The sequence below is a fragment of the Arctopsyche grandis genome, chromosome 1, assembly GCF_051622035.1.
Source record: "Arctopsyche grandis isolate Sample6627 chromosome 1, ASM5162203v2, whole genome shotgun sequence".
NCBI classification, from domain to species: domain Eukaryota; kingdom Metazoa; phylum Arthropoda; class Insecta; order Trichoptera; family Hydropsychidae; genus Arctopsyche; species Arctopsyche grandis.
The window spans coordinates 19,317,311-19,342,068 of NC_135355.1; the positions used below are offsets into that span (position 1 = coordinate 19,317,311).

At 33.2% G+C, this 24,758-nt stretch overlaps 2 protein-coding genes across 3 annotated transcripts in view; one reads left to right on the top strand and one right to left on the bottom strand.

Annotated features, from left to right (window-relative positions):
* Positions 1-16,888, top strand: part of Sdc (Syndecan) — a 211,328-nt gene extending 194,440 nt beyond the window's left edge. Inside the window, exons 2-4 of one of the 2 annotated variants that reach the window (XM_077431555.1) lie at positions 14,432-14,774; positions 16,010-16,243; positions 16,326-16,888. In XM_077431555.1, the coding sequence (XP_077287681.1) occupies positions 14,432-14,774; positions 16,010-16,243; positions 16,326-16,501 (753 nt within the window). In that variant the 3' untranslated portion in view covers positions 16,502-16,888. The remainder of the gene's footprint in view (positions 1-14,431; positions 14,775-16,009; positions 16,244-16,325) is intronic. The other variant, XM_077431563.1, reaches the window with a different exon arrangement.
* A 1,972-nt stretch (positions 16,889-18,860) lies between these two features.
* LOC143917597 (acyl-coenzyme A oxidase 1-like) lies at positions 18,861-23,714 on the bottom strand. Its single transcript, XM_077439195.1, has 13 exons — positions 23,414-23,714; positions 22,569-22,731; positions 21,905-22,073; positions 21,510-21,633; positions 20,968-21,212; positions 20,727-20,887; positions 20,482-20,644; positions 20,225-20,415; positions 20,003-20,152; positions 19,819-19,924; positions 19,573-19,725; positions 19,385-19,501; positions 18,861-19,311 (listed from the first exon to the last, which is right to left on the bottom strand). Exons 1-13 carry the CDS (start codon positions 23,526-23,528, stop codon positions 19,168-19,170), a joined length of 2,001 nt encoding a protein of 666 aa, XP_077295321.1. The 5' UTR covers positions 23,529-23,714; the 3' UTR covers positions 18,861-19,167.
* Positions 23,715-24,758: the final 1,044 nt, after the last annotated feature.

The window sequence follows — 24,758 nt, forward strand, 5'->3', positions numbered from 1 at the left end:
TTGTTTATATTTAACAAGTGCAAATTAGGGTTGCCATACGTCCCGGTAGACCGGGACATGTCCCAGTTATTTTTTATTTTATTTTATTTTTTTATTTTTACATATATACCAGGAAGGCCTTACAGGTAAATCCCAATGCGCCTTCCTGGCCAATTAGAAATACAAATACAGCATTTTTATTATAAGTCGTTGAATTGCGAGACACTGAAAAAACTCGCAAATTAACGAGACATCTATGAATTGTACATAAATTTTTATTGTACATCAATCAAATTTTCAAATAGTGGTGACATAGTAGGTAGGAAGGATTTTTAGCCAATTTTTTCCGGGAACCGTTTCAACAATGAAATCAGAGAAAATTGGCAAACTCTGATAGGAAACGATCAACCTGAAGTCACAAATCCAGGTCTGACCAACAGCATACTCTGAAAAATTCATTTTCATTCAGGGATAGAACCCGGCACTTTCTTGACGGTAAGCAGAAGCTTAACGTCCGAGCTATGCTGCTGGCTATGTAGATATGTGTCCCCGTGTCCCGGTTCATGAGTCAGTTGTCCCGGTATTATATCAAGCTAGTTAGTCAGACAAAACCAATTAAATGTGTAAGGGCGGCAAAATCGTCATCACAAGTTTGAATTTTGTATACAAATTTTAAATAAATGCGACAAATTCCTGAATTTTTAAGTAAAATAATAAATTAAGAGATTACACCGCTTTTGAATGTCTTATAAATAAATTGATCGATTGAATTTAACACCAATTATAAAAATATGAAGAAAACAGACAGAATTTTTCTATAACTGCGGCGCGGCATCAGCTGAAAGATTTTTTAGTAAACGTTAAATGGTCAAAATTTATTTAAGATCTTCAATGGCCAAGGATAGATTAAACAATTTTTATTTATTTTTAATAGAGAGCAAGGCAACTCAATTCTTATATTTAAGTTTAGAATTATTAACCACTTTGCTTCCTTGAAGGCAGGAATAGTATCCATCGTATTAAAAACGAATAAATACTTACAATTGTGTTTTTTTTTCAATTTTTTTAGTTAATCATAGTTTACATACATTCATTTGCATACTATGCTAAAAAAAATTGTATTTACATTTGTCAAACCTAAATAAAACAGAAAAATTTTCTTCTGCGGCATTGAATTCATTTCTTTTCTCGTTATTGCTCCATCTTAAAAAAATCTAAAATTTTTACCTTTATTTCAATATATTATATAAAATTTTGAACTTTTCTAGTTATTATGTAGAATCTAAGAGTTTTTCCCGGGCACCAGCAACCCTTACTAAACAGTAGCACACCACTGATAATAAATAAATGTTCGGATAATAAAAATAGTTCACTTCCATATACTATATGTACACATTTTACATTTTTTTAACATATTACAACCCCCCCCCCCCCTCTCTAAAAACAACAATCCTCAAGCTGGTAAAAAATTCTCCCCTTAGATAACCGTAGATATTTAGTCTTAATATCTCGCGAGTTAATATAAAAATAAAACTACAAATTTGTTGATTGTTGTAATCGTAAATTTTTCAATTCTACATATATGTACATATAAATTGTTCTATTCTATGTATGTATCTTCTAACATTTAATACCCAAACGTCCCGGTCGGCATCTCGAAAATGGTGGCAGCCCTTAAGCTAAATATTTCATATTTTTACATACCTCTTCTTAGCTTGCAAACGATTTGGTCGTGTGACGAAGTTTGGGTTCTTATCCGATCGTTTGCAAACTTTGCCATTTTTATTAACTTCATTCAAAATTCATAAATTGAAACCACTTTCAGCATTTGAAGTACACATATATATGTATGTATAGTTGCATACGTAATTTTTTTTTTAATTTGATCGTATGCTAGTCTCAATAAACTCACGAAAGAATAACTGCAAATTTTCAATCTTTATTTAATTTCATAAATTTTCTTGCACTCAAGCAAGTCAAAAAACGGCTCGTTAATTTTCAAAAAATCTTGAACTACCGGCTCATGCGAGCCAAATCGTAGTGTATTATAACTAAAGCCCGGACCCAGAGGGTGCCGTGTATTCTTCAATTGTTGTAAATGCATTGTTAAAGGTTCGCCGAACGTTTTTTTTGGACTCTAGCTTTGTAACTAGAGCTAAACCGCCCCGATTCCTGGAAAAAGCACGGTGTCTATCCGCAGTCTAATTATAACCAGACTAGGATGTTTTTACCCACAAAAATGGTTCACTACAGAATCCTGGCCGTCGATCTCTGATTATTACAATGGTCTCAAAATTGAGATTTTATCAAAATTATTGTTTTTCTATCGAAGGTGAGATTTACTGTGCTTTCCGACGAGTCAAATTCCCCACTTATATCAAAGAAGCACAAGAAGGACCGTCAAATTAAACAAAAAAGCCAGATTTACAGTACCCTGACATTTCCGCGCGGACAAAATCTCGCCGACATTTCGGCGCGGTACATCTTAGGGCGGCGTCATTTCGGCGCGTAATATTTTGACTATCCCCTTTAAATCCCATGGTACTGTTTGGAACCCTATCTAGTACATACATATGTCACAATGAAATTATGTATATTTCAAGTGAAAATAAATTTTCACTGACGTTTCAGTAAAATCGGCATCAGTTACATTTTCAGGATTGGTTTTATTAATTTAAGATAAGATTGTTAGAGTTGGTATTATTCAAGGGTTAGGATAGGTTAGATTAAGTAAGGGTTGGCCCTATTCATTTAACCCATTTGAACCCACGCGGTCAGTTATGAACTTACTCGATGTATGCCAGCGCGGTCATTCACGGCATTTTACAATTTTGCGTCGTAAAATAAAGGGATCACTCAGGCCGGCCGTAAAACCTTTCGTTACGCTTGGTTAGATGTTGGTGATGAATTTTAAGAAAGTCACACGAAATTAAATCAGTTCCTTTTGGAGTTTTGAGGGAATAACATCGAGTGCTTTTCGACTTGCAGATATGTCGAAGAGAAAACATACGTAAGTTTTTTATTTTTACATATTTTTTATTTATCTTTATGTTTCTAATACAGTAGGACTTATTATATAATATGCATAAGAGAAATTGCGTTTATATATCTCATATTCCTGAAAAAAAAAATCAAAAGTCGACGGAGTCGTATATGACTCCTTGGGATAATGACACATATTTTTTTCCAGAGAATGCAATTTTACTACTGCAGAGATACGGGAAGAAATTGATAATTGGGACGAGTCTCAACTTCCGGATTCCACATACATACATATTACCACCCCTGGAAACTGATATTCGGTTAAAGAAAAAAGTAGGGTGGAAATCAATCAACCATTTAGTATAAATATGTATAATAAATATATGGGTGGGGTTGATCAAATGGATAACCATATTTCTAACTATAACATAAGTATTAGAGGGAAAAAATGGTACATGCCTATTCTGTTTTGGAACATCGATGTAGCTGTGAATAACGCTTGGATTCTAAGCAAAAGTTTTGGTTGTAAATTTGATAAATTAGGATTTATCAGACAGGTAACAGAGACGTTGTGCAAGTGTTATGGTCAAAAACGAAAACAATTGGTCCCATTCAGACCCGGCAAAGTTAATCAAAATCAAAAGGAAGTTGGAAGACATTTGATATTGGTCAAACAGAAAAGGAGAAATTGTGGACACTGTAAAAATAAAACGTTTTCCGCTTGTGATAACTGTGAAATTCCATTGCATGACAAATGTTTTGTACCGTATCATAATAATTAATTATTTTGTCTTCATGTATTTTGTTTTTACGACTTTTGAACCCAAAATCTCGTTTATGACATTTCTTCTTTTAAAAGGGTGCACCCTTTTTTTTGTTGACGATGTGTATATGTCACAATATATGTACCTACGTGTGTTATGTTATGCGATTTGAAAATATCATTTTATCGAAGAGATGCGTGTTTGTTATTTTTAAAATTAATTTTATAAATTTCTTAACAATAAAATTACAAATAACCAGTGAGAAAGTATTATAACTGATTATGTGACTCCATTGTGATTTTTGTTTTATTTTAAAAAACATGTTTCATTAGCCCCAAAGGTCATTCACGGCACCACCTTGAAAAAAATTAAAAATGTTGAAAAATCAATTAATTATCCATCCCTATCCTATAAAAAATATTTCCCATGAAATAACTCAAAGATTTTGGAAAATAAACGAAAAAATAGTCCTGGGCACATGGGACATGTGTTTTCACGCGAGCTCTGGGCTCAAATGGGTTAAGATTGGGTTTTTGAGGTTAAATTTATAGAGTTAATCGTTGTAAATTCATTGTTTGATACATCTTCACTGCTTGAATTGGTGAAAATATATTTTCACTTGAAATATGCTTTCACTGTAACACATACATACATATATTATATATTAATAATTTAGAATGAATAAATAAAAAAATTCATTCCTACTGCAATTAAAGCATACAATTCGAGAAGTCCCTTTGAAATGTCACGCGCTGAAATTTTACACTCCAAAATGACGCGGCGAAATGTCGGCGTGATTTTGTGTTCGTGCGAAAATAACGGAAAACCCTGATATATGTGCATATGTGTACTAGCTAATCTGAATTCTGAAAATTCCTTACGAATGTTGAAGCTCGACGAATGCTTTGCATCTAGTCTTGTTTGACACGACATTAAATTGTCGTCGTCTGTTTTTCCACGGTCGTTTAATTGAATAGGAGCGGCTCTTGGGGACTAGGGGAGGTCGCCAGATCCCTGAGACACGGTTATCATTAGGAAACGTCGTGTCGCACCACATGCAGGTCACATCCATGTCGGGGCCCCCCATTTATCATGTCGAAAGGGGCCAGTGGGGACCCAGGTCAAAATGTTCATTTCCCCTCGACGTCTGTCTCAGAAAGGCTCCTCAGAACACGCAATACGTACGTGAACCGCGTAATAACTAATTATTCCTATCAAAGTATCCATCCTCTCCTCTCTAATTTTTCGTTTTATCGTCTGCAACATTTGTACTTACATTTCAATTTTATATCAACCTTGTAACACAAACACGTATTTTTCTGTACATAATTGTTTGCTCATTTCATAAAAATTCATGAACAGTGCTAGTCGAGTTTTTCAATAATATCTGCGTTTATTTACTATATTAATAATTTATTTGTTTTCGCATCAATCCGTATTCGCCATGCTCCGATCTGTCAAACGAAAGCTCAGGTTCTCTATTTATTTTATTTCACTCAATAACAGCTCCCGTCAATGTTTAATCTTTTTGTTTATTATTTTACAAGATTTATCTCTTCTGTGTTTCAAACGTGACGAGACAGAATGTTAAATTACAGAAAACACAAATATCGGAAGGCAAAGATCGAAAATTATTAATGTGCGCGCGCAGTAATACCAGCGTAATGTAGCGTAAATACCATAATAAGACATTATTACATTTAACATTTAGCAGCTTATGGCGTTACTAAAAATCCTCAAATTATTTATCATTTATTCCTTTCGTGTCACGACATTTTGCCATTTGATCAACGACATTTCTGTATATTTCGACAAGGTTTCTGTATATTTCGACTATTCTTGTGGATTAATAACAAAAATTCTATTGATAGCTGGCTTACCTCGATAAAATTAAAGAAATTTAATACTTTTTTGTGATAAAATTTCTTTGGCGTCGTGAACCAAATTTTTAATGAATGACGACAGATAAATTTCTTGGATTGTCAGGACAGATTTCTTACATCCATTAAACAATTGTACATACATTTCATTCCATAAAACATTTATATTATCACTATCATTATTCCACTTACATTCTTTCACAGCATTTCATTCATTATATTAAAATCTATGTATTTCTTTTTAACTATACATATTCCTTCCACAGGTTCCTTACCAACTATTGGTTCCAATAAAATAACAACATTAGAGTGATCTGCTATTTTTGGTACATCGTTTACATTACATTTCAAATCAATCATATTTGTTATAACTATGTAAGTCTATAAGGGATTTAGAATTATCATTCACTCTAGTCATTTCTTTCACAATTTGTTTAAAACCTATTTCATTCACCCAATTATATAATTTCTTAACATAAAATTCATTCAAATTATCCCAAATAAAATTCCAATCCCAAACATTAAAATATTTTTACCTACACATACATACATATATCCATTCTGCTTTCACTGTAATCATATAAACATTTTAAAAATCTTGCAGAACTTCCATTTGGACATCGATAAACTAAAAACAAAAACATACTTACTCGATTTATTGTCACATTCACGCCAATCATCCAAAATTCCCGTTCAATCTTGTACACATTAATATTATTGTAAAAAATATTATTTCTAATAAACAATAATACACCGCCACTATGTCTGGAATCACTATTACATATTATCAAACTATATTTATTTTTAATAATTAATGTTTATCATGTTAAATAAGTATTTCACAATGTCAGACATTTTCGTATACGTGTTTTGTATATGTATGTACACATATACAAACTCGACGACAAAATACACCGAAAAAGTTAGGAAAACGTGTCTTGAGATATTGCAAGTTGGTGGACCCCTTTGATATCCGAGAACAGTTTGAAAGGAGCTTGGGACGTATTCCAATATGCGACCCAAGCTAAGACTTCGCTTTCCAATAATGCTGCCTCCGAATATAAAATCACAGTATCGATGTTTATCCGCTTGTTTATCATCTATATTAAATTGTATATTCGAAAGATGCTCGTCCTTTTGCAACTCCTGAATCGATATTGAGCTTACGACACGGAGCTTTTGTTCTGCTACATACATTTTTTAGGTGTCGAAACGGCACGCTCCTGCGCCATTGTGTAGCAAGTTTTATTGCCTGAAAGCGCAAATACGACTGGCGACAAATCTTACGAGTCACCTCTACTCTCCTCCAAATTCAACTATTTATTGAAACCGATGAGTTTACAAAACAAATTTGGGGAATAATTGAATTACGAATCCACATGAATTCGAGTTAATATTTACTATCGTTTCAATTTAACCAACATCATGTTTGTCTAAGTGGCCCCGATCAGTTTACCGATAGGTCACCTAACGAGTTTCAACCCTAAAGTCCAAAATTAATTGCATAAACTAACTAGTACATATATACTTACATTCATAAGCAATTTAAAATAGGAAAGAGCTCGAATCGGTGGCGAATTTTGGAAAATGTTTTTGCGGGTACTTCATTTTTCCATCTATTTCCTTAAACAAAAAAATCGGTTCGGTTGGGGTACTGCGGTACCTGAATTAAGTTTAAAACTGAATTATTAAACAATTCTTATTATTTCGACAAGTTCTGCTATATTTTTTTGCAAATATGGGATACACCGTTATCGTTCACTGTCAAGCAATAGTCCGAAGGGTCGAATTGGTATATGTCACCGTCAAACAAATATAAACAATATTATAGAATTTCAACGAGACCGCTCCAATGAATAGACGGTCCCATGTATATACCACACGATACCGCGTATATGACCGCCGTCTAACATGTTTTTTCTGTATGTTTAAAACTATCTAAAAAAATATCCCACGTACAACATACCGCATCCCGCGCTGTGTGTTCGCGCCCTAAACACGATCCGCACCCAATACTAGCGATAATTTTTCACTTTATCGGATTAAAGGTCGTTAACGGTATTTCAGTGAACTGATCATTATTGGAGCCCATCCGGAACGTTAGGCGTGATATCCAAAAAATAAAATTTATTTAATTTTCAATCAAGTTTAACTAAGTTATAAATAAAATAAAAAACACATTTTTTATGGTTTTCATTTCCCGAAGATATTTTATATCTAAAATTGTACTTGAAAGCATAACTCTTGCGTTAGCTCCGCACGTTACTACTCCATGGGGGGTCGATTGACTGTGAATAAAATGACACTGTCTGAGTCGGTCAGAGTGCAAGTGTACATGCAATATATGAGACATCTTCCTGCAAACATCACATATCATGTAACGATACGAGATACTACATTCACAAGCCTTTAAATAAATAAAAAAAGCAATTAATACCATCGACCTGTCTGTTTGTGCCCATAAAACTGAGCAACAAAAAATTAACGGATCGTAGACTATTCAATCTATTAAATTTGAATATAACAATGATTTTTATTGCTTTCTTTTCAATTAAGAATCACAATCAATAGAAAAAATATCCGAATATTGATTACAATACTCACTTTTGGCACAGGAATACTAGATTTTGAGTTAATATACTGAAAATCATGCTAAAAGACGATGATAGCATTTTTTTTACTGAAGTGGGGGCCTCAAATTTCAAATACGCCTATGGCCCCCCCCCATTTGTGACCATAATCTATAAACAATAAAATTCATTTTTAAGTCAAAATTTAATATAAAAACAGACATACATTCAAATATTATATGACTATTCGGACATACATACGTATATACAAATGTATATGTATGTATGTATGTCCGAAAAGTTAGTATTTTTCTACTGATTCGTATAAATAACAGACGAGTTGTTTTAAAGTTAATGGACACTGAACGTTTATGGTCTACGAACATTTACACGTGTTCTGTATAAACACGGCATACGTGTTTACGTCGTTTTAAAAGCAAATTTTCCCTTTAGATTTTCGTTACATTTTCATCTGATTCATTCATCATACTAATCTTTCTCCATAACTCGAGTGAGGCGTATATTTGGATCTCTTTTTTTACATTTTTTTTTTTCATTGGGTTGCTGTTTTTCTTCGCATGCGAATATTTAGATTTCGTGTATTTTTACATATTTTTCGCGGTATTACAGCAGATCGCGCGTTTGAATAATGTATTATAATATTATATTTTGACGGTGTTTTACATATTTTCACTCACAACTCGAACGTTTAACAGGTCTGCTAATGTTTTCATCACATACCCCTTTTGTTTTTCTGATACGCACATTTTTATTATTAAAACTTTTACAATTATTCTTGCCGTAACAATACAGACGATTCTCCTTAATAAACCGCAAATAAAATAAGCTTCAATAAATTTTTTTATTCGGATTTTGTATATTGCATAATATTCGAAACTTTATCCGACCCGTCAAAAGCTTTACTATGTTATCTATTTTTTCGTTTTGAATATATTTTGACACAACTACGTTCGTATTTTCAATTTAGACATACATACATACATACATACATTGTCCATTGCTGAAAAAAAAGGATCTACAAAAACAATATCTATAAACGTAATCTTTCATATTCTCAAAGCTTATCCATTCTTTACGCCCAGTGAGCAGCGTCTCGATTTTTTTGGATATTCACCAAAGAGTCATATCCCGAAATAATGACGATAAATATCTTTCTTCTCCTCGAATCCATTTACTATCGTATCGTTTCATTGCGCCTCATCCTTTCGACCTCTCGATTTCTTCTGTGCAAAATTGGCCATCCCTGTTTCTTTTCTTACTTTGTCGGATAAGTCTCAGTGGACCCGCGAGTCCAATTACGAAATCTTCGCAGAGGAAACCCATCCCGTGCCTTTATTTCTCCCCTACAACCTCCTCCTCCCCCGTTCACTTCTAGGGGTTTGATTTTAAGGAACTTGCCCGAGGCCAATTTAACTTTGCTCAAGTCGTAACCTCTTTTTGTTGTCTTTTCACGTTTTCATTCATTATTGAGCCACGTGACTTCTCATCGAACAGAGTGCTAACAATATTTCCTCAATAGTCCGCATATTTCGACGATTTACATACATATACATACATATAATATTACACACTTGGTACACATGCATGCTCAAAAGAATAATTGTATTACACAATACAAAAAAATGTGTTATTTATGTTGCCGCATATGCACATATCTATGTAGTTTTAGATGTGATTGTGTATTGGCACGCGAAACGGGAATTTTTACCAAGAAAATAGATTTTCTTTTGAATGCTCCATTAATTAGGCTGTCCGTTCGCCATTTCGAGTTAATGGACGATTAATCCCTTCGGCGTTATTTAACGTTTTCATCCACCAGACGAACTAATTGAATTAACTCTAATCGCGCGCGATTGTTGCCACACTGCCACCCCCCTCTCACTCTTTCTCTCTCTCTCGCACTCCTCTATTCAGGCAAAATTTTCACTGTAGTTTTTCCCAGATTTTCTCGAAACGATTTCACGTCACGCGACTGGGTTTTCTGGCCCCTCTGGCTTCCCATTCTGGCAATTTGAACAAAAGCGTCGGAAAACGCGTTTTTCAAGTGGTAGGTTAACTCGTGATTAATGTCAAATGTCTAATTTTGTTAACCGTCAACCCTATGTTTTGGTATTCTACACTCGCGAACTTTTATCAAATGCTATAAAACAAACTATTTTTTTTTTTATTCGACGCGCGTGCTAATTTTTTCACTCCTTTCTGTTTCTGTTTTTTGCAAAAATGTGATTATACGCACATAATTTTTTTTATCCCTTTGTGAATGTACTCTATATCTACATATCTGTGGTACATACGGGTCTACCTCACGAGCCAGAATGTGAAATTACCGAAAACGCAAATATCGGAAGGCAAAGATCGAAAATCGAAAGATCGAAAATCGAAAGATCTTAAGTCGAAAGATTAAAAAAAGGGTGCATGGTAAACGGTACATACTCACTTAATTTGCGCGAGCAGGATACAACAGGAACAAGAGGAACCGGAACAGGCTTTTCCTCCCGTATTCTGCGCGCGTACATTAATACGGGAGGAAAAGCCTGTTCCTCTTGTTCCTGTTGTATCCTGCTCGCGCAAATTAAGTGAGTATGTACCGTTTACCATGCGCCCTTTTTTTATCTTTCGACTTAAGATCTTTCGATTTCCGATCTTTGCCTTCCGATATTTGCGTTTTCGGTAATTTCACATTCCGGCTCGTCACGGAGACCGGGTACATACATACATACAGAAGGCCTTGTCTGTCTCCAAACTAAAAATTTATTTTAAGTTTCAAAAGTTTTATAATAGAAAAGGAAAGCTGAATTACTTGATGAATTTTCCTAAAATTGCAGTTTATTTTTTTTTTGTATGCTTGAGGAATATCATCCTTATACTCTAAACCAGTGGTTCTTAACGGGGGCGCCAGCGCCCCCTTGTGGGCATTTTAAAGGTCTGGGGGGGGGGTTTTTAAATTTTTAACATTTGGGGGGCGTTACACGATACAGAAGTAAGATGGCTATCGAAATGAAATTGTTTAAAAAGATTTTATGCACTATTTGATATATTCGGAAAGATAAATGAAAATCTCAAATCAATATCAGCCTTATTAAAGCCAAAGGCGTTATACTGAGCTTTATCAACAAACTCAAATTATTTAAGAATAATCTTCGTCGGCGAGAACTTCATCTATTTTCTTCTTTACAATAATTAAAAGAAGATATGCTCAAAGATTCTGATTTGGAAACATACTGTAGCCACATTGATGCCCTTATCGAAGATATGTATGATAATACGATTCAAAGACTTGTATGAACTTTTAATACCAGATTGGATAGTTAATCCATTTTTATCAGATGTAGAAAGTGTCAGTCAAAATTTAAAAGAGCAGTTTATTGAGCTATAAAATGACTGTGAAGCTAAAATAGTATTTAATCAATTTGATTATGATGTTTTTTGGGTCCGTCTTCGCCATCGATACCCTCTTCTGTGGAAAGAGGTAAAATTACCCATCGTAGCATTTCCTTCATCATATTTAGTAGAAAAGGAGATTTGAGACTGTATTTAACTAAACTTGAACCTAATATTACGAAAATAACGCAGTCACATGAGACTCAAGGATCTCATTATTTTTTAATAAAAAATTCACATTTCCATTGAATTATTTACTTTTAAAATTGAAATAACATTATACTGTATGTAATGTTAATATGACATAAATGGCAATTAATACATAATGTTTATAAAAATAATCATGTTTTTTATTTGTTTTTCTTATAAGTTTTTATTTGTAAAGAAAATCATTGCATGAAATACATACATAGAAAATAGAGTAATTTTTTGTGGGGGGGTCGGGCGCTGGATAATTTTACTGTGGTAAAGGGGGCGATTCTCTCAATATGGTTAAGAAACACTGCTCTAAACCAACCGTAATAAATCTGATTCACACGGCTTTTTCAATTATAATCCAAAATCATGTTCAAATTTTAAATAAATATATATGAATGGTTAAAACCAAAAAAAAAAAAAAATTCTTACGAATTTGCTTTGACGTATTTATATAAAACTAGCTGAACCCCGGCATGCGTTGCAATGTCATAATAACGCATGCAATTCCCGTTCCCGTTCCCACTCTCGTCCTCATTCTCGTTCCCGTTTCCATTTGTCGGGAAAACGCAGGCAGCGAACACATTTGAAATTATTGCGTTGAAATGACACTCATTCCCATTTTTCCCGTTTTTTTTTCACAGTAATCTTCCCGGACACGCATACAACAAATCCTGAAAGTTCATTCGTAATCGGTTCAGTGGTTCAGGAGCCTATTCGAGACACACACACAGACATTCATTTATATATACTATATATAGATTATTATTCACCTGAGATTTATTTTTAATTATTTATGATTCAATGTAGGCTAACGTTTTTAGGAAAAGTAACCACATACAGTTATCTATAGTCGATCCGATGTAGCGTGGTAGCGTGGAGAACGGAATTTTATTTTGGGTCTTGCCTCTTTAGTAAAAATGACCGTGTTTTTAGCGATTTATTACGAGGCTTTTCTACACATGTTTCACTTGAATGGCTAGCATCGGAGGCATTTTTAAGTCATGTTAATGTGATATATTTTTTTATTTTATTTTGTAATAACGAAAATATTTTTGAATTTAAACTTGAATATAGTTAGCAAGTAGAGGCAAATAGCAAGGCAGAAAGGTCGTACAAATGTGGAGTGTAGTGTGGAGTAGGGTAGGTAGGGGGCGGAGCGCCCTCTGGGCGGCTGCGCCAGGCCACATAGAGGTTGTTGGTCGCGATGCCAGATGGCAGCTCCGAGCCACGGCCTCCGTATTGATCACAACCTCATCCGCCCCCTCCCTCCCTTCCCCTCCCCTCCCCTCCCCTCCCACTTCCACCCCATCCGACCCTCGCAATGCAGCATCTTTGTTGATCCCGCAACGGTGACGTTCGCCTACGCCTACGCACGCCTCTCGATACTACCCCAACCGGACTCCGGACATCAGACACCTGGTGCACCCAACACGGAACTACTCCTCTCGACTCGCATACCACGAACACCTTTCGACCCCCAGAACCCCTTACGTGTTACCCTCTCCTGACAAGGTAAAACCCTCTCTCATCCCTCTTTTTTTTCGCACGCATATAATATGCGTAAACGGTTTACTTTTTGCGACCTACGTGTTGATATCCCTGCGGGTCAAATTAAACTATCCCTCCCTCCCTCTTACCCCCTTACTATTTATCGCAGCCAGTGTTCTCGATTAATTAAATTTTCTTTGTGTTTTGGGGATGCCTTTTTCGTGTCACCAACTTTTTCTTCTTGTACTCTTTAAGCCTTTGTCTTTTTTTTTGGAAATTCAGGTCTAGATGTTTTCATAGCCAAAATTTGTGTGAAAAATTTTATTTGTGGTGAATTGCAGTTTTACTTCATTATGACATCCTTGACCTACTTAAGAAAAATAGGATTTTAGACTACCTATGCGCAGTCACGTGTTCTTTTATTTACGCTTATTCGACGTTACCCATATGTTGTAATTAATATATGTATTATATAATATACTAGTGTTTTTACCCAGCTTCGCTCGGTATTTGTAATATAAACCGCTTATACATGGCTAATCTAAGACTAAACATTTTATTACATTTTTTTGAATAGTCTTATTTTATTTCAATTTATTTGAATATTCATTTGTTTTTTTATTAAATTGAACGTCACGGATTCTACGAACCAAACAAACAAACATACATACTAAGTCTTTTTCGAAATTATATATGTATTAGATAATATTATTACAACTATTAATTTTATTACTGTGTGTGTGTGTCTTATATTACATATTTAAATTCCATCTAATGTGTATAATTCATTTGTTCTATATATTTTTTATATTAAATATAATATATACATAATTCCCATTTCAGCTTTCCACTAAAAACATACATACATAGTTCAAAAAATAAAAATTTGTTTATAATAAATAACATTACAACAAAAATCTTGTTTTTTTTTTTTGAAAGAAATTAAATAATAAATTCAATATATGAATAATGAGTGTGTGAATTATTCATACCGTATCATGTGCGTTAATTTTGAAATTCCTTTTAAATATACATGGCAGATCTATTTAGATACATACGTATGATATTTATAATTCTATCCACATCATTTTGGTTGTGTGTTTGTTGATGATACATGTATTTATATTTTATATGAATAATTTAGTTAGTGTGTTTTCATGTGTTTCAGAGTGGAAAAGTCGATAATAGGAACGACGATTGGGCAGCAAGCTCATCTAATAAGGACATCTTCATCGACGATGAAGGCATTGAAGGCTCTGGTGGGCGCGGAGAGGTAACCTCGGATCTGGAGAGCTCGGGCTCCGGCTGGGGGCCCGACGACGAGGACGCACGTGGAGGCTCAGGTGCTGGGCCTTTAATTACGTTCAAACACCGCTCAACCTCGACCCAATCCACACCGGAGCTCCCTGATGATGAGGACTACGCCCCAACCTCATCCATCGCCGTCGATACCACCACGACAACCACAACCACCACTCATATTAAACTACCTGACATACATATCACTCATAGTGAGTAGTGGCTACATGCGCAACCGTTTTTATTTTTGTTTTATTATTTATTTATTTATTTACTTACGTGCTATAAAAAAAATACTTATAATCACCAAAAGTGAAAGTGAAAAACTGTTTGATTAACCAATCTATCAAAACTCAAAACATGACTTTGATTAAGATTAAGTATGTTTTTTTATAATAGCAAAAATATGCTTTTATTTCAAATTATATATTAGTATGTTGATTATTTGATCGTAATGATGATCAATATTTAAGTCTTGTGACATTTTTATTTTTCCCAGAATGATTTGAAACCTTACTAACGATTCCTATTAATAAGCTGACCACATCAAGATTTGTTTTATATGTGTACATATTATGCATGTATCAAACATGGGCATTCAAACTTAAATATTCACATACAATTAAATTCCATAATTAACTAATGGTTAGGTGAAGATATTTGGTGTTTAAAAATAGTAAAACAAGATTCATTAATTTGAATTCTTGACTTCCTTTGTGAAATAGAAATACTATCCATGATGACATTAAAATATATGCAGTCGTCGGTGTCTTGGGTCACCTCCGCTTTAAAATTATTCGTTTTATGTACATATGTATGTACATGCATAGGTTAACAATTTTAAATTATTATAATAATATTGTTCTGATTTAATACAAACTGAAGGAAATCTTGTAAGTTAACTGCGCATAGTATAATTTTTTTATTAGCTTTACTAGTTTCAAATTATTTTTTTTTTATATACCTTTCATTCATGCTGTATTTAATGTATGATTAATTTCTTTTGATAATTGAAAGTTAATTAATACTCATGTCTCGTAATTTTCTTTGTTTAAATTCATAATCATCAACCAGAATTCAACAAAATTTTCAGCATGTTTATAATTATGCAACTTTCCAATACTAGCTTTATTTTTTTTCCGTTAGCATGAATTAAAATTATGAGCTTCTTCTTTTTATTTGAATTTGTATTAGTACCATTTCAAACATTATACATACATATACAAATTAACACATAATTTTCATAACCGGTTTCTTAACATAAATTTCTATAATAGTTCCTTATCCTTTTAACAATATGAATGCCTATTACCAACGCTACCACTCATTACTCATCTTTGCATGACTAAAATAATACCTTATCAACACTCCCAATGGGAAGTTGTTATCAAATAATAATTATAATTTGTAGTAATTCCGTATTTTGTAATTGAAATAAATGTTGTAGGTAAAGCCAGTCCTCCATTACGTGGCCCGCCACCAGTAGCCAAGGAACCTGACCGAAACGGTGTCGGTGGTGAGATAGGTTCGGCCGCGGGCGGCGACAGAGACGCGGGCACCGCGGCCGGTGAGCGGCCCGAAGGCAATATACCCCGAGAAGACACCAACGAAGTGTCCATCATGAATACGAAACAAGAAGACCGGGCGACCAGCTTCTTTGCCCAGCCCGGCATATTAGCAGGTACAAAATTGAAATCTTACAATGAAACATATGTGTAAGAAATGTATGCAGTATGATTAATGGATTTTTTTTTAATTTGCAGCGGTAATAGGTGGTGCAGTAGTCGGATTGCTGTGTGCAATTCTGGTAGTAATGTTCATTGTATACCGTATGCGCAAGAAAGACGAAGGTTCGTACGCCTTAGACGAGCCAAAACGTTCACCGACGGCCAATTCATATGCCAAAGGCGGACATAACAATCGCGAATTCTACGCCTGAGATGACTTCGCATTATCATCAGGACACTTTTAAATCTCAAATCAACCATTTTGCTATTGAGGCTGTACAAAAAAAAAAACAATGAAAAATATATTCGACGAATTGAACTCTTGAACTTTTCATTAAGCGAAATGAATCGCAAGAACCAAAGATACAAATAAAAAGAAAATGTGTCCATGTGCCATCTTTTTATATCATGTTAATACAGAGAAATGTGAATTTTAAGACTCTATCTATAAATAATGTTAATATAACAGTGGGCTCCGATCGTTGCATCGTGGGTGATGCATCTACTTATCAATTGCGTTGCAACAATAACTAATTTCTTTAGGATGAAGAGCTTGAAAGGGTATTTTTCTTTTCATATTCATTTATTTTCACATGACCAATTAGAAAACAATATTCTAATTTTATAAAGCAATAGCTCTTGACGTTTGACATCACATCTTTATTTTTATTATTTTTTTATATATACAATATACATTATATAATTTTACAACTTCAAAATCTTTTATGAATTATCACTTTTATGAGTTATTTATTGAAAAATGAGTAAGTTTAATTATTAAGTTAACTGTTATGTAATTAAAATAATATTTAAACCACAGTACTGACATTATGATAGGTATTCTTCCTTCAATTCAAATGCAATATACATAAATGTACATACATGCAAAACATATTTACAAATGAATATATTAACCGTTTATTTTGGTAATGGTGCGGGTTTTCCATTTCCAATTGTAGCAGTCACTTTTACTAGCATAAATAGTATATTTCAAACCAATAACACTTTGAAATGGCTAAATACCAAACAAGTCATTCGAATGTATTTGTACATTTGAATCAAATATGACATATATATGTAATATGGTTAACATGAAAAATAGATGTCGCTTCATATCATTGGTCCATTATTTGAAAAGTGACATAACACATTTCAGTACCGTTTATAATTTTACATACGTACATACATATATGTATGTATTATTTCACATTATACTAAAAAAATTCTTAATTGACTTAAATGAAATATTTATTAAGTATTTATTTCGCCATTAATTACTTTTATTACTCTGTTTTATTTATTGTGATTGTAAGAAAATTCGACTTTGGGTTGAACTGAGTTTACCATTTATTAATTGTCCTTGCACCATTTTCAAAACATACGAATTATATATGTATGTATGCGTAAGTATGCATCTACAGTAAAATTTTAGCTATACATTCCAGCAGATATTTATCAAACTAAGTAAACATTTATTCAAATTGTTTTGGCCTTATAATGAAAAATTACCAACTATACATTCTACGCACATTCCCAAAAATATTGTGGGGTATATAGATATATATTTAAATATATATATATATATATATATATATATATATATATATATATATATATATATATATATATATATATATATATATATATATATATATGTATATATTTGATTAAATATTGTGTTTCATAGTATATTTCAAAATACAACTTAGAAATATATACAACTTAGGTTTCGAAACTGCATGATGAAAATGAATAAATAATCTTTTTTTATTGTAAAATTTCATCTGTATGAATGAACCGATATTATTTGATTCGATTAGTCTTTAAAATCTGTTTTTCTTATAGATGAGCACAGTTACTGAACTTTTTCTAATAAAAATATTCAAGTGTGATTCCAATGAAACATATTTTTATTGTAATAGAACTATCCTTGAGTTGTGTATGGTGAGTAAAATTCGATGTATGTCTGTTTCGTCCATTTATTAAATTTAAGAATCAAATACATATATAGAATAATTTTTGAAGTCACACCTGATTTTTGTTTAACAATTATATAATATACATATATAAAATTTTAAAACTCAAATCTTGTTTTTATGCCATTACATTTGTCCATATACCATCATGACTTACACCATTTCAGACTTATTAGACAAACACTAAAAATAGAAAATGTCTGCTCAGTGTGTCTGAAACAACATTATATTGTAATTTAGATGTTTTTAATCATAAAACAACCATTAAAAACGCTGTAGAATAGAATAGAATTTAATGTAATTGCCGATTCTGTAAATAAAACTCTTTACACCACCAAGCTTTCATTAATTTCACCCTAAAAAAATTGTGCTGATAAACATTTTGATTTCAACAAATAAAAACAGCTGTAAAATAGATTTTGAATGACAAGCACTATCGAATGTTTATTTGAACCCTTTCACTCACGTGTAATCACACGACATTCAGAATACTTGCCAGTGGAATTTATTTTTTAAGTTTATTCCATTAAAAAACATATTTGTAAAAATTTTCCTGTAAATTATTTGTGTAGATTGCTTTAAAAAAACATCCAACGATAGTTTTTGTATAATTTATATTTCAATATAATCTCTTAACATCAATAATCTCAAATTTATATCGAATAAAAAATAACATATGTATATAGATATAATAACAAAATCTCATAAACCATTTTAAAAATAAGTCTGTATACATACATAAAATAATTATCTAATCATTGCATATATATAAAATACTTAATTTGTTCTAAGAACGTTACAAATTATTTCTCATTGTCTAAGCTAAGGTATATAAAAATACAAAATATCATTTATTATTTAAGAATTTTTTAGCCATTTGTGATGAATCAATACAATTTTAATTATAATTGCGATCTCATTAATGGTTTTAAGTATAAGTGGAATGATTTATTAACAGGTTCAGCATTCAGTGGACTCTTCATCGCCTCCTCCATAAGTCTTTCATAAACACGGCCATCAAATGCTCCCAACGGTGAAGCGAGAATCTAAAATATTACAAATACGTAAAAATCACAACATCATCAAAGGAACGGTTGAATATATGTACCAAAAAATCACCTCGTCTCTTATATCAAAACCATCTACAATGCCAACTGCTTCTGGTCGCAATTTAGTTAGAGTTACCTCTAAACGTTCTTGCAATTCATCCAAATGTTTTCCAGTGATATTGGTGAACTAAAATTTTAACAATTTAGTATTTATGATTATATTATTTTATATTCAACTGTAATAGCACAGGATATTACCCTCAAAAAGTCTCCAGAACATTTAAGCGTCCAATATACCACATAAAGATCCAACAATAACAAAAGCACCTTCCTTAAATTTGGCGAAAGATTTGCTGCTTTAACTTGCATTCGTTCATTGAATTTATCAATTATAAAGCATCTGCAGTGTACCTAGAGATGTATTTATTTTGAAAATTAAATCATTTTTATAAATATGTAGCAAGAGCTATAAAAAATATATTAAATTCTTAAACATGAAATTACCTCAGCAGCAGCAACTAACTGAACAGAAGTTATGTTCCAAGCATCTTCATTGCTCATTCCGTTCTTTAAATGAGCAGCAATATTGCTAGCACATAGTGCTATTTTTCTACAAATTTAACGTAAATCAGTAGTCAAATCTAACATCTATAAATATTATATGATTTATATGAATGAAGTATCATACTTGGCAGCAATTTCCTGGAATCCTCTCAAAATGCCTTCAATGGTTGATTTCCAAACATATTTCTCATTTTTGGCATATTTTCCTAGATAACTTACAGTTGGTGTCAACGGTGCACCATTTAATGCCTGCTCCCACGATTTAATCAAATATCTACAAATAGTAACATATGGATTTGCACAATACACTGACTTTACGTTGCGACATAGCAATTGTCCTAGTTACCTAGCGGTTTGTAACAGAAGTACAGTATTTTCTCCTTCATAAGTACACGCAGCTGTCGTCAAAGAATATGTATTTGGCAAATTACTAGATGTCATATAGCCATGCCCTCCACAAGATAGTCTACATGTTTCTACAGCCGCTGAGGCATCTGCAGTGCACACGGCTTTTAAGCAACAAGCTATAGCATGCAGCTAAAAATAACAAACTTTTATTTTTGACAAATAACAACTTGTGAATGAAGTGTTGATTCAACATACCTCTGGCAATCTGTCTAGTTCGCCAGCTTCAAGTTCTGAAGATACGATATTGTAATATTCCCATAGCCATTCTGCAGTAAAATTAAAAGCGAAACAAGTAGCTATGTTTGGAATCAATTTATATTGCTGCGTGACATAGTCCAAAATTTGCGGTTCAGGTTCACTGACAACGATAAATAGTCGAATATAAAATTGTTTTTAAGATAAGAAAAAATAATTAGATAATAACGAAGATAATAGATTACTTTGGCTTTGGTTGTGATTGATGCCTGACTGCCGAATATCTGGTCGCAATGGTGACCGCCTTCGACAAATAGTTGACCATCTCTTGGATCAACACAACACGAACGAACATCATTGTGCCATAGGTCAATTTGGAATTTGGAGCTTTTATAAACGTTCCATTCTACAGTTAAAAAATAAAAAAGAAATTTTAAAAATATTACTTATGCAAAAACAATTATATGTAGTTCTCGTGGCACTTACTTCCAGTACTTGTGCATTTTTCATGAGCATATGCATTCTTGGAATTCGTACATTCTCAAAACCCAAGAAGCCATTGTTGGTGGAATTCAATCCCATTTTCGAACCAATTTCTCCAATTTTAATTCCTGGCATAGGCATGTGTGTTTCTTCATCTCTTAATTGAACAATGAATGGTTGAATTCCATGGCATTTTCCTTTCGTATACATTTGAGCGACAACAACAGCATAATTTGCCGAATGACCCACTGTAAATAATTTTTTTTTTTTAATACTACTCATTTTTCACAGAAACGATTTGTTTTTACATATTTGTATTCGGTTCCCGGAATAATGCACTACATAGTGGCGCAGTTTCGAGAAATCCTAGTTTTCAAAGGCGCTTAAGATGAATTTACGTAATAAAATTCCACAAATGCTGTGGATAACATACAAGTGCCCCTTGACGCTTTTTTATGGAATTCTATTGCGTTAGTTCTTCTGGAGCATCTTTGAAATATTGGATATTTCGAGAGTGCATTTATCTGATCACCATTTGTACTTACAACCACCAGGCCACCATTTGTAGGCTGTAAGAGTGGGACTGTTAAGTACGAACTCTTGAGTTTTCTCATCATACACTGCAACTGTTTCTAACCCTCTGATGAATGTTCCATGACCAAGTTCAGTCTAAGAAAAAAAATTCGATCATGTTTTTTCTATTTGTTATCTTTAAAAAATGAAAATCTATCAAAATAAACCAAACGTTCAAAAATTACAAATAATATTTTTTTAATTAACTGATAAGATATTATATGTACAATGAAAAACATCATATCAGATGTAAAAATCATTATTATCGACATGTCCAAAAATCAAAGTACTATAAAAAGTTCAAAGTTTGAATTTATCTTCATTACAAAAATGAAAATGTGCAAAAATTATTAAAAAAAAATAATACCTGAGCGTAAGTTCCTATGATATTACAATTCCAAGCTCTGGATATCCATTCAGCTTGCTGTTCAGGAGTGCCCTGTCCCATAATAGCTGGTATGAACATAACATAATGAAGAGTTATCGGCGAACCGTCTTTCAATATTGCGGAACCTAATTTCCCACCGAGTATTTCACTTCAAAAGAAAAATAAATATTGTATCATTCGGTATTGAAGCGTTTCATTTATGATGAAATATGTACATACATACACATATACATGTAGAAATAATCAAAATGTAATATCTAAAATATTTTAAATGAAAACAATTGAACACGCAATAATAAATGAAACTAAAATTTTCACATTCTTATATTTCTCAATTAGAACCAAAACATCTATAAATTCCGTCACTGATCACAAGTATATGGAACTTTTTCGTTTGCTCAGTTTTCCAAATATTTAAATAAAAAACGTGACAATTTTCCCATTTTATAATATTGTGAAGTATTTACCCAAAATCAACCGAGTCTGTAGTTAAAAAAAAAAAGAGTTTTTTTTATATAAGTAATCAGTGGGACCAAATTTTGGTTATAGCTAAAGAGCTGTTGTCCAATTGTAATGGGATACAATTATAATTTATTATGATTTGAATACATTAATAAAATGAATTATTAGAGTTAATTCTTACGCAAATTGTTTCATTCCACCGCCACCATGCTCCTCGGTGTACTCTTGAAACCTTTTAAACAGATAACATGCCTTTCGAACAGCCTCTTCATATTTCTCTTTGTGACTTAAATATTCTGTCGGTATGGCGTCTTTGAAATTTGGATCTGACAAAAACGCATCTTCTGCATAATTTCAAATTATCACACATTTAATATCATATGTATAAATAAATATGAGTAATAACTACATATGTATGTTGCATTCGCTTATCTTACAATTCAACTTGTTTTTCTTTTCAATAAATAATCAGCTACACGCCCAACATTTCGAAGCCCGAATCACTTTAATTGGCTTCAAAATATGTACAACAAATATTTCAGTGGAAAAGCGAATCCGTATCTAGCTAGCAGCAAATATGCTTTCAACTATTCATAAAGTTCACATGTGCATCCAGGCCTGACGAAAAGGGGGTACCAGTTGATACTAACAGCCCGGGTCAAATTTTATAAAATTTAAATTATGGCGAATTTTTATTCCAAAAACTAATAATTAATAAAAAAAAAACCAACTTTCACTAATAAACAACAGTAGAATTGTATTACGCAAGGGTAAAAGGGTAATGAAAAATAGCCCGTAGTTACGATTCTACACCAGAGCCTGGATTTTCTGTCGGCGGCTGTGAGTGCATCACTTAAAAAACTGTTGTAATTAAAACAGATAGACGCAATGTATAGTGGTCGTCCTTGGACAGAAACACCTATTAATCGTCGTACAAATTATAATATGTAAGGTACAAAGTGTAATTACAGTCGTATGTTGAATATTGACTATTGACTAATTTTCATAAAGAGAGAAAAGGTTGACCTGTGTTCTTTCTCTCGAGTGTTTTGGCCTCGCCACCGTCCAGCATGTGGGTCAGCTCGAGAGGTTGGAACGAGCATTTGCTGCGTTCGCGGACCAAGTCTGGGTTGACGGACATCTTTCGATTCTTTCGATTGTTCCGAGTCGATATCGGCCGTCAGTACGACGACGACACGACAGGCGACAAAGCGATTGACTAACAAACGAAACGACAGGTTTCAATTTCCCCTTCTCTAATCGATTCCTACTTGTAAACGTCACACGTACGTCACTTTGACATTACGGTTATGGCTACGACAACACTGGCAACTGGCAACACTGTTCCGCTCAAAGTGATACGTCATACGCATAGAAGTAGAATGGGTTGGGTTTGGTGCAAACGATCGACAAGCGTCAGATAGACTGAACCACAGATTAACTGGATGGCTGCTTTAAACGCAATTCTCGACTTCACGAATGATAGATTGCACATCAGATGACCTTTCGATGTGCACAGATGCAATTATTAAAATTGAGTTGGGTCTTTTTGGCGAGTTTAATAAGGCAAAATTCGGAACTAAAGTATCAGAAGCACAGAACGTATACAGGGTAGGTATGTCGGGACTTTCGCTTAGTGTAAGTGCGAGCAGTGTGCACGAATAAGGTACACGTGTCGTTAATCTGTGGTTCAGTCTGTCTGGCGCTTGTCGATCGTTTGTAACGCATCGAAGTAGAATGCATAGAATCGCTCTCAGCCTCCAAAAATGTTGCTACAAAAATTCATTGTTTGCTGAACTTCGTCTCTTTCGCTCTTGTCTCTCTTCTGACTTTCCGTCTCTCTCTTCGATGGCTCGCTTTTAGACGATACTAATGTTAACCTTTCCTTACCGGTGATAGAAACATAGTCGACATTTACTCTAATTGTATGAATATCTCTTTAAATATACTAAATACAGAGTTCATATTTTGGGTATTCCTCAGCAATACATTAATGTATTAGATAGAATTATTATAATATACACGTATTTATCTGACGCAACAGAAAAAAATATTTTATCGAAGAATCGGGCATAATGCGCAAATGCAGTGTGTGTTATTACGTTTTTTCCTTCAGTCGTGTCCCGTTCTCGGTGCGCGCGTGTTGTTTTTTTCGTTTCGGAGCTTTTTTGTACCGTGTGGACCAGCACTTTATTTGTGTTTCTTGATTATTATATTGTAAATACGGTAATAATTATTTAATGTTATTTTTTTTTTTAATTTGCTATGCTACATTGTATATTATATTTATATTTTCAAAGACAATTTTAATTTTTGAAAAAAATGGCTGAAAGAAATTTGATGAATGAAGAGGAATATGATAGCGATCTCG

Bases quoted from the DNA above. Each gene is read 5' to 3' on its own strand.
- LOC143917597 (XM_077439195.1), bottom strand. From the start codon at position 23,528: ATGTCCGTCAACCCAGACTTGGTCCGCGAACGCAGCAAATGCTCGTTC. The intron at 22,074-22,568 runs GTAAGAATTAAC...TTTCTTTTGAAG, and splicing joins GGTGGAATGAAACAATTTGC to TGAAATACTCGGTGGGAAAT. The intron at 19,312-19,384 runs GTGATTTTTTGG...GTAATATTTTAG, and splicing joins GTTTTGATATAAGAGACGAG to ATTCTCGCTTCACCGTTGGG.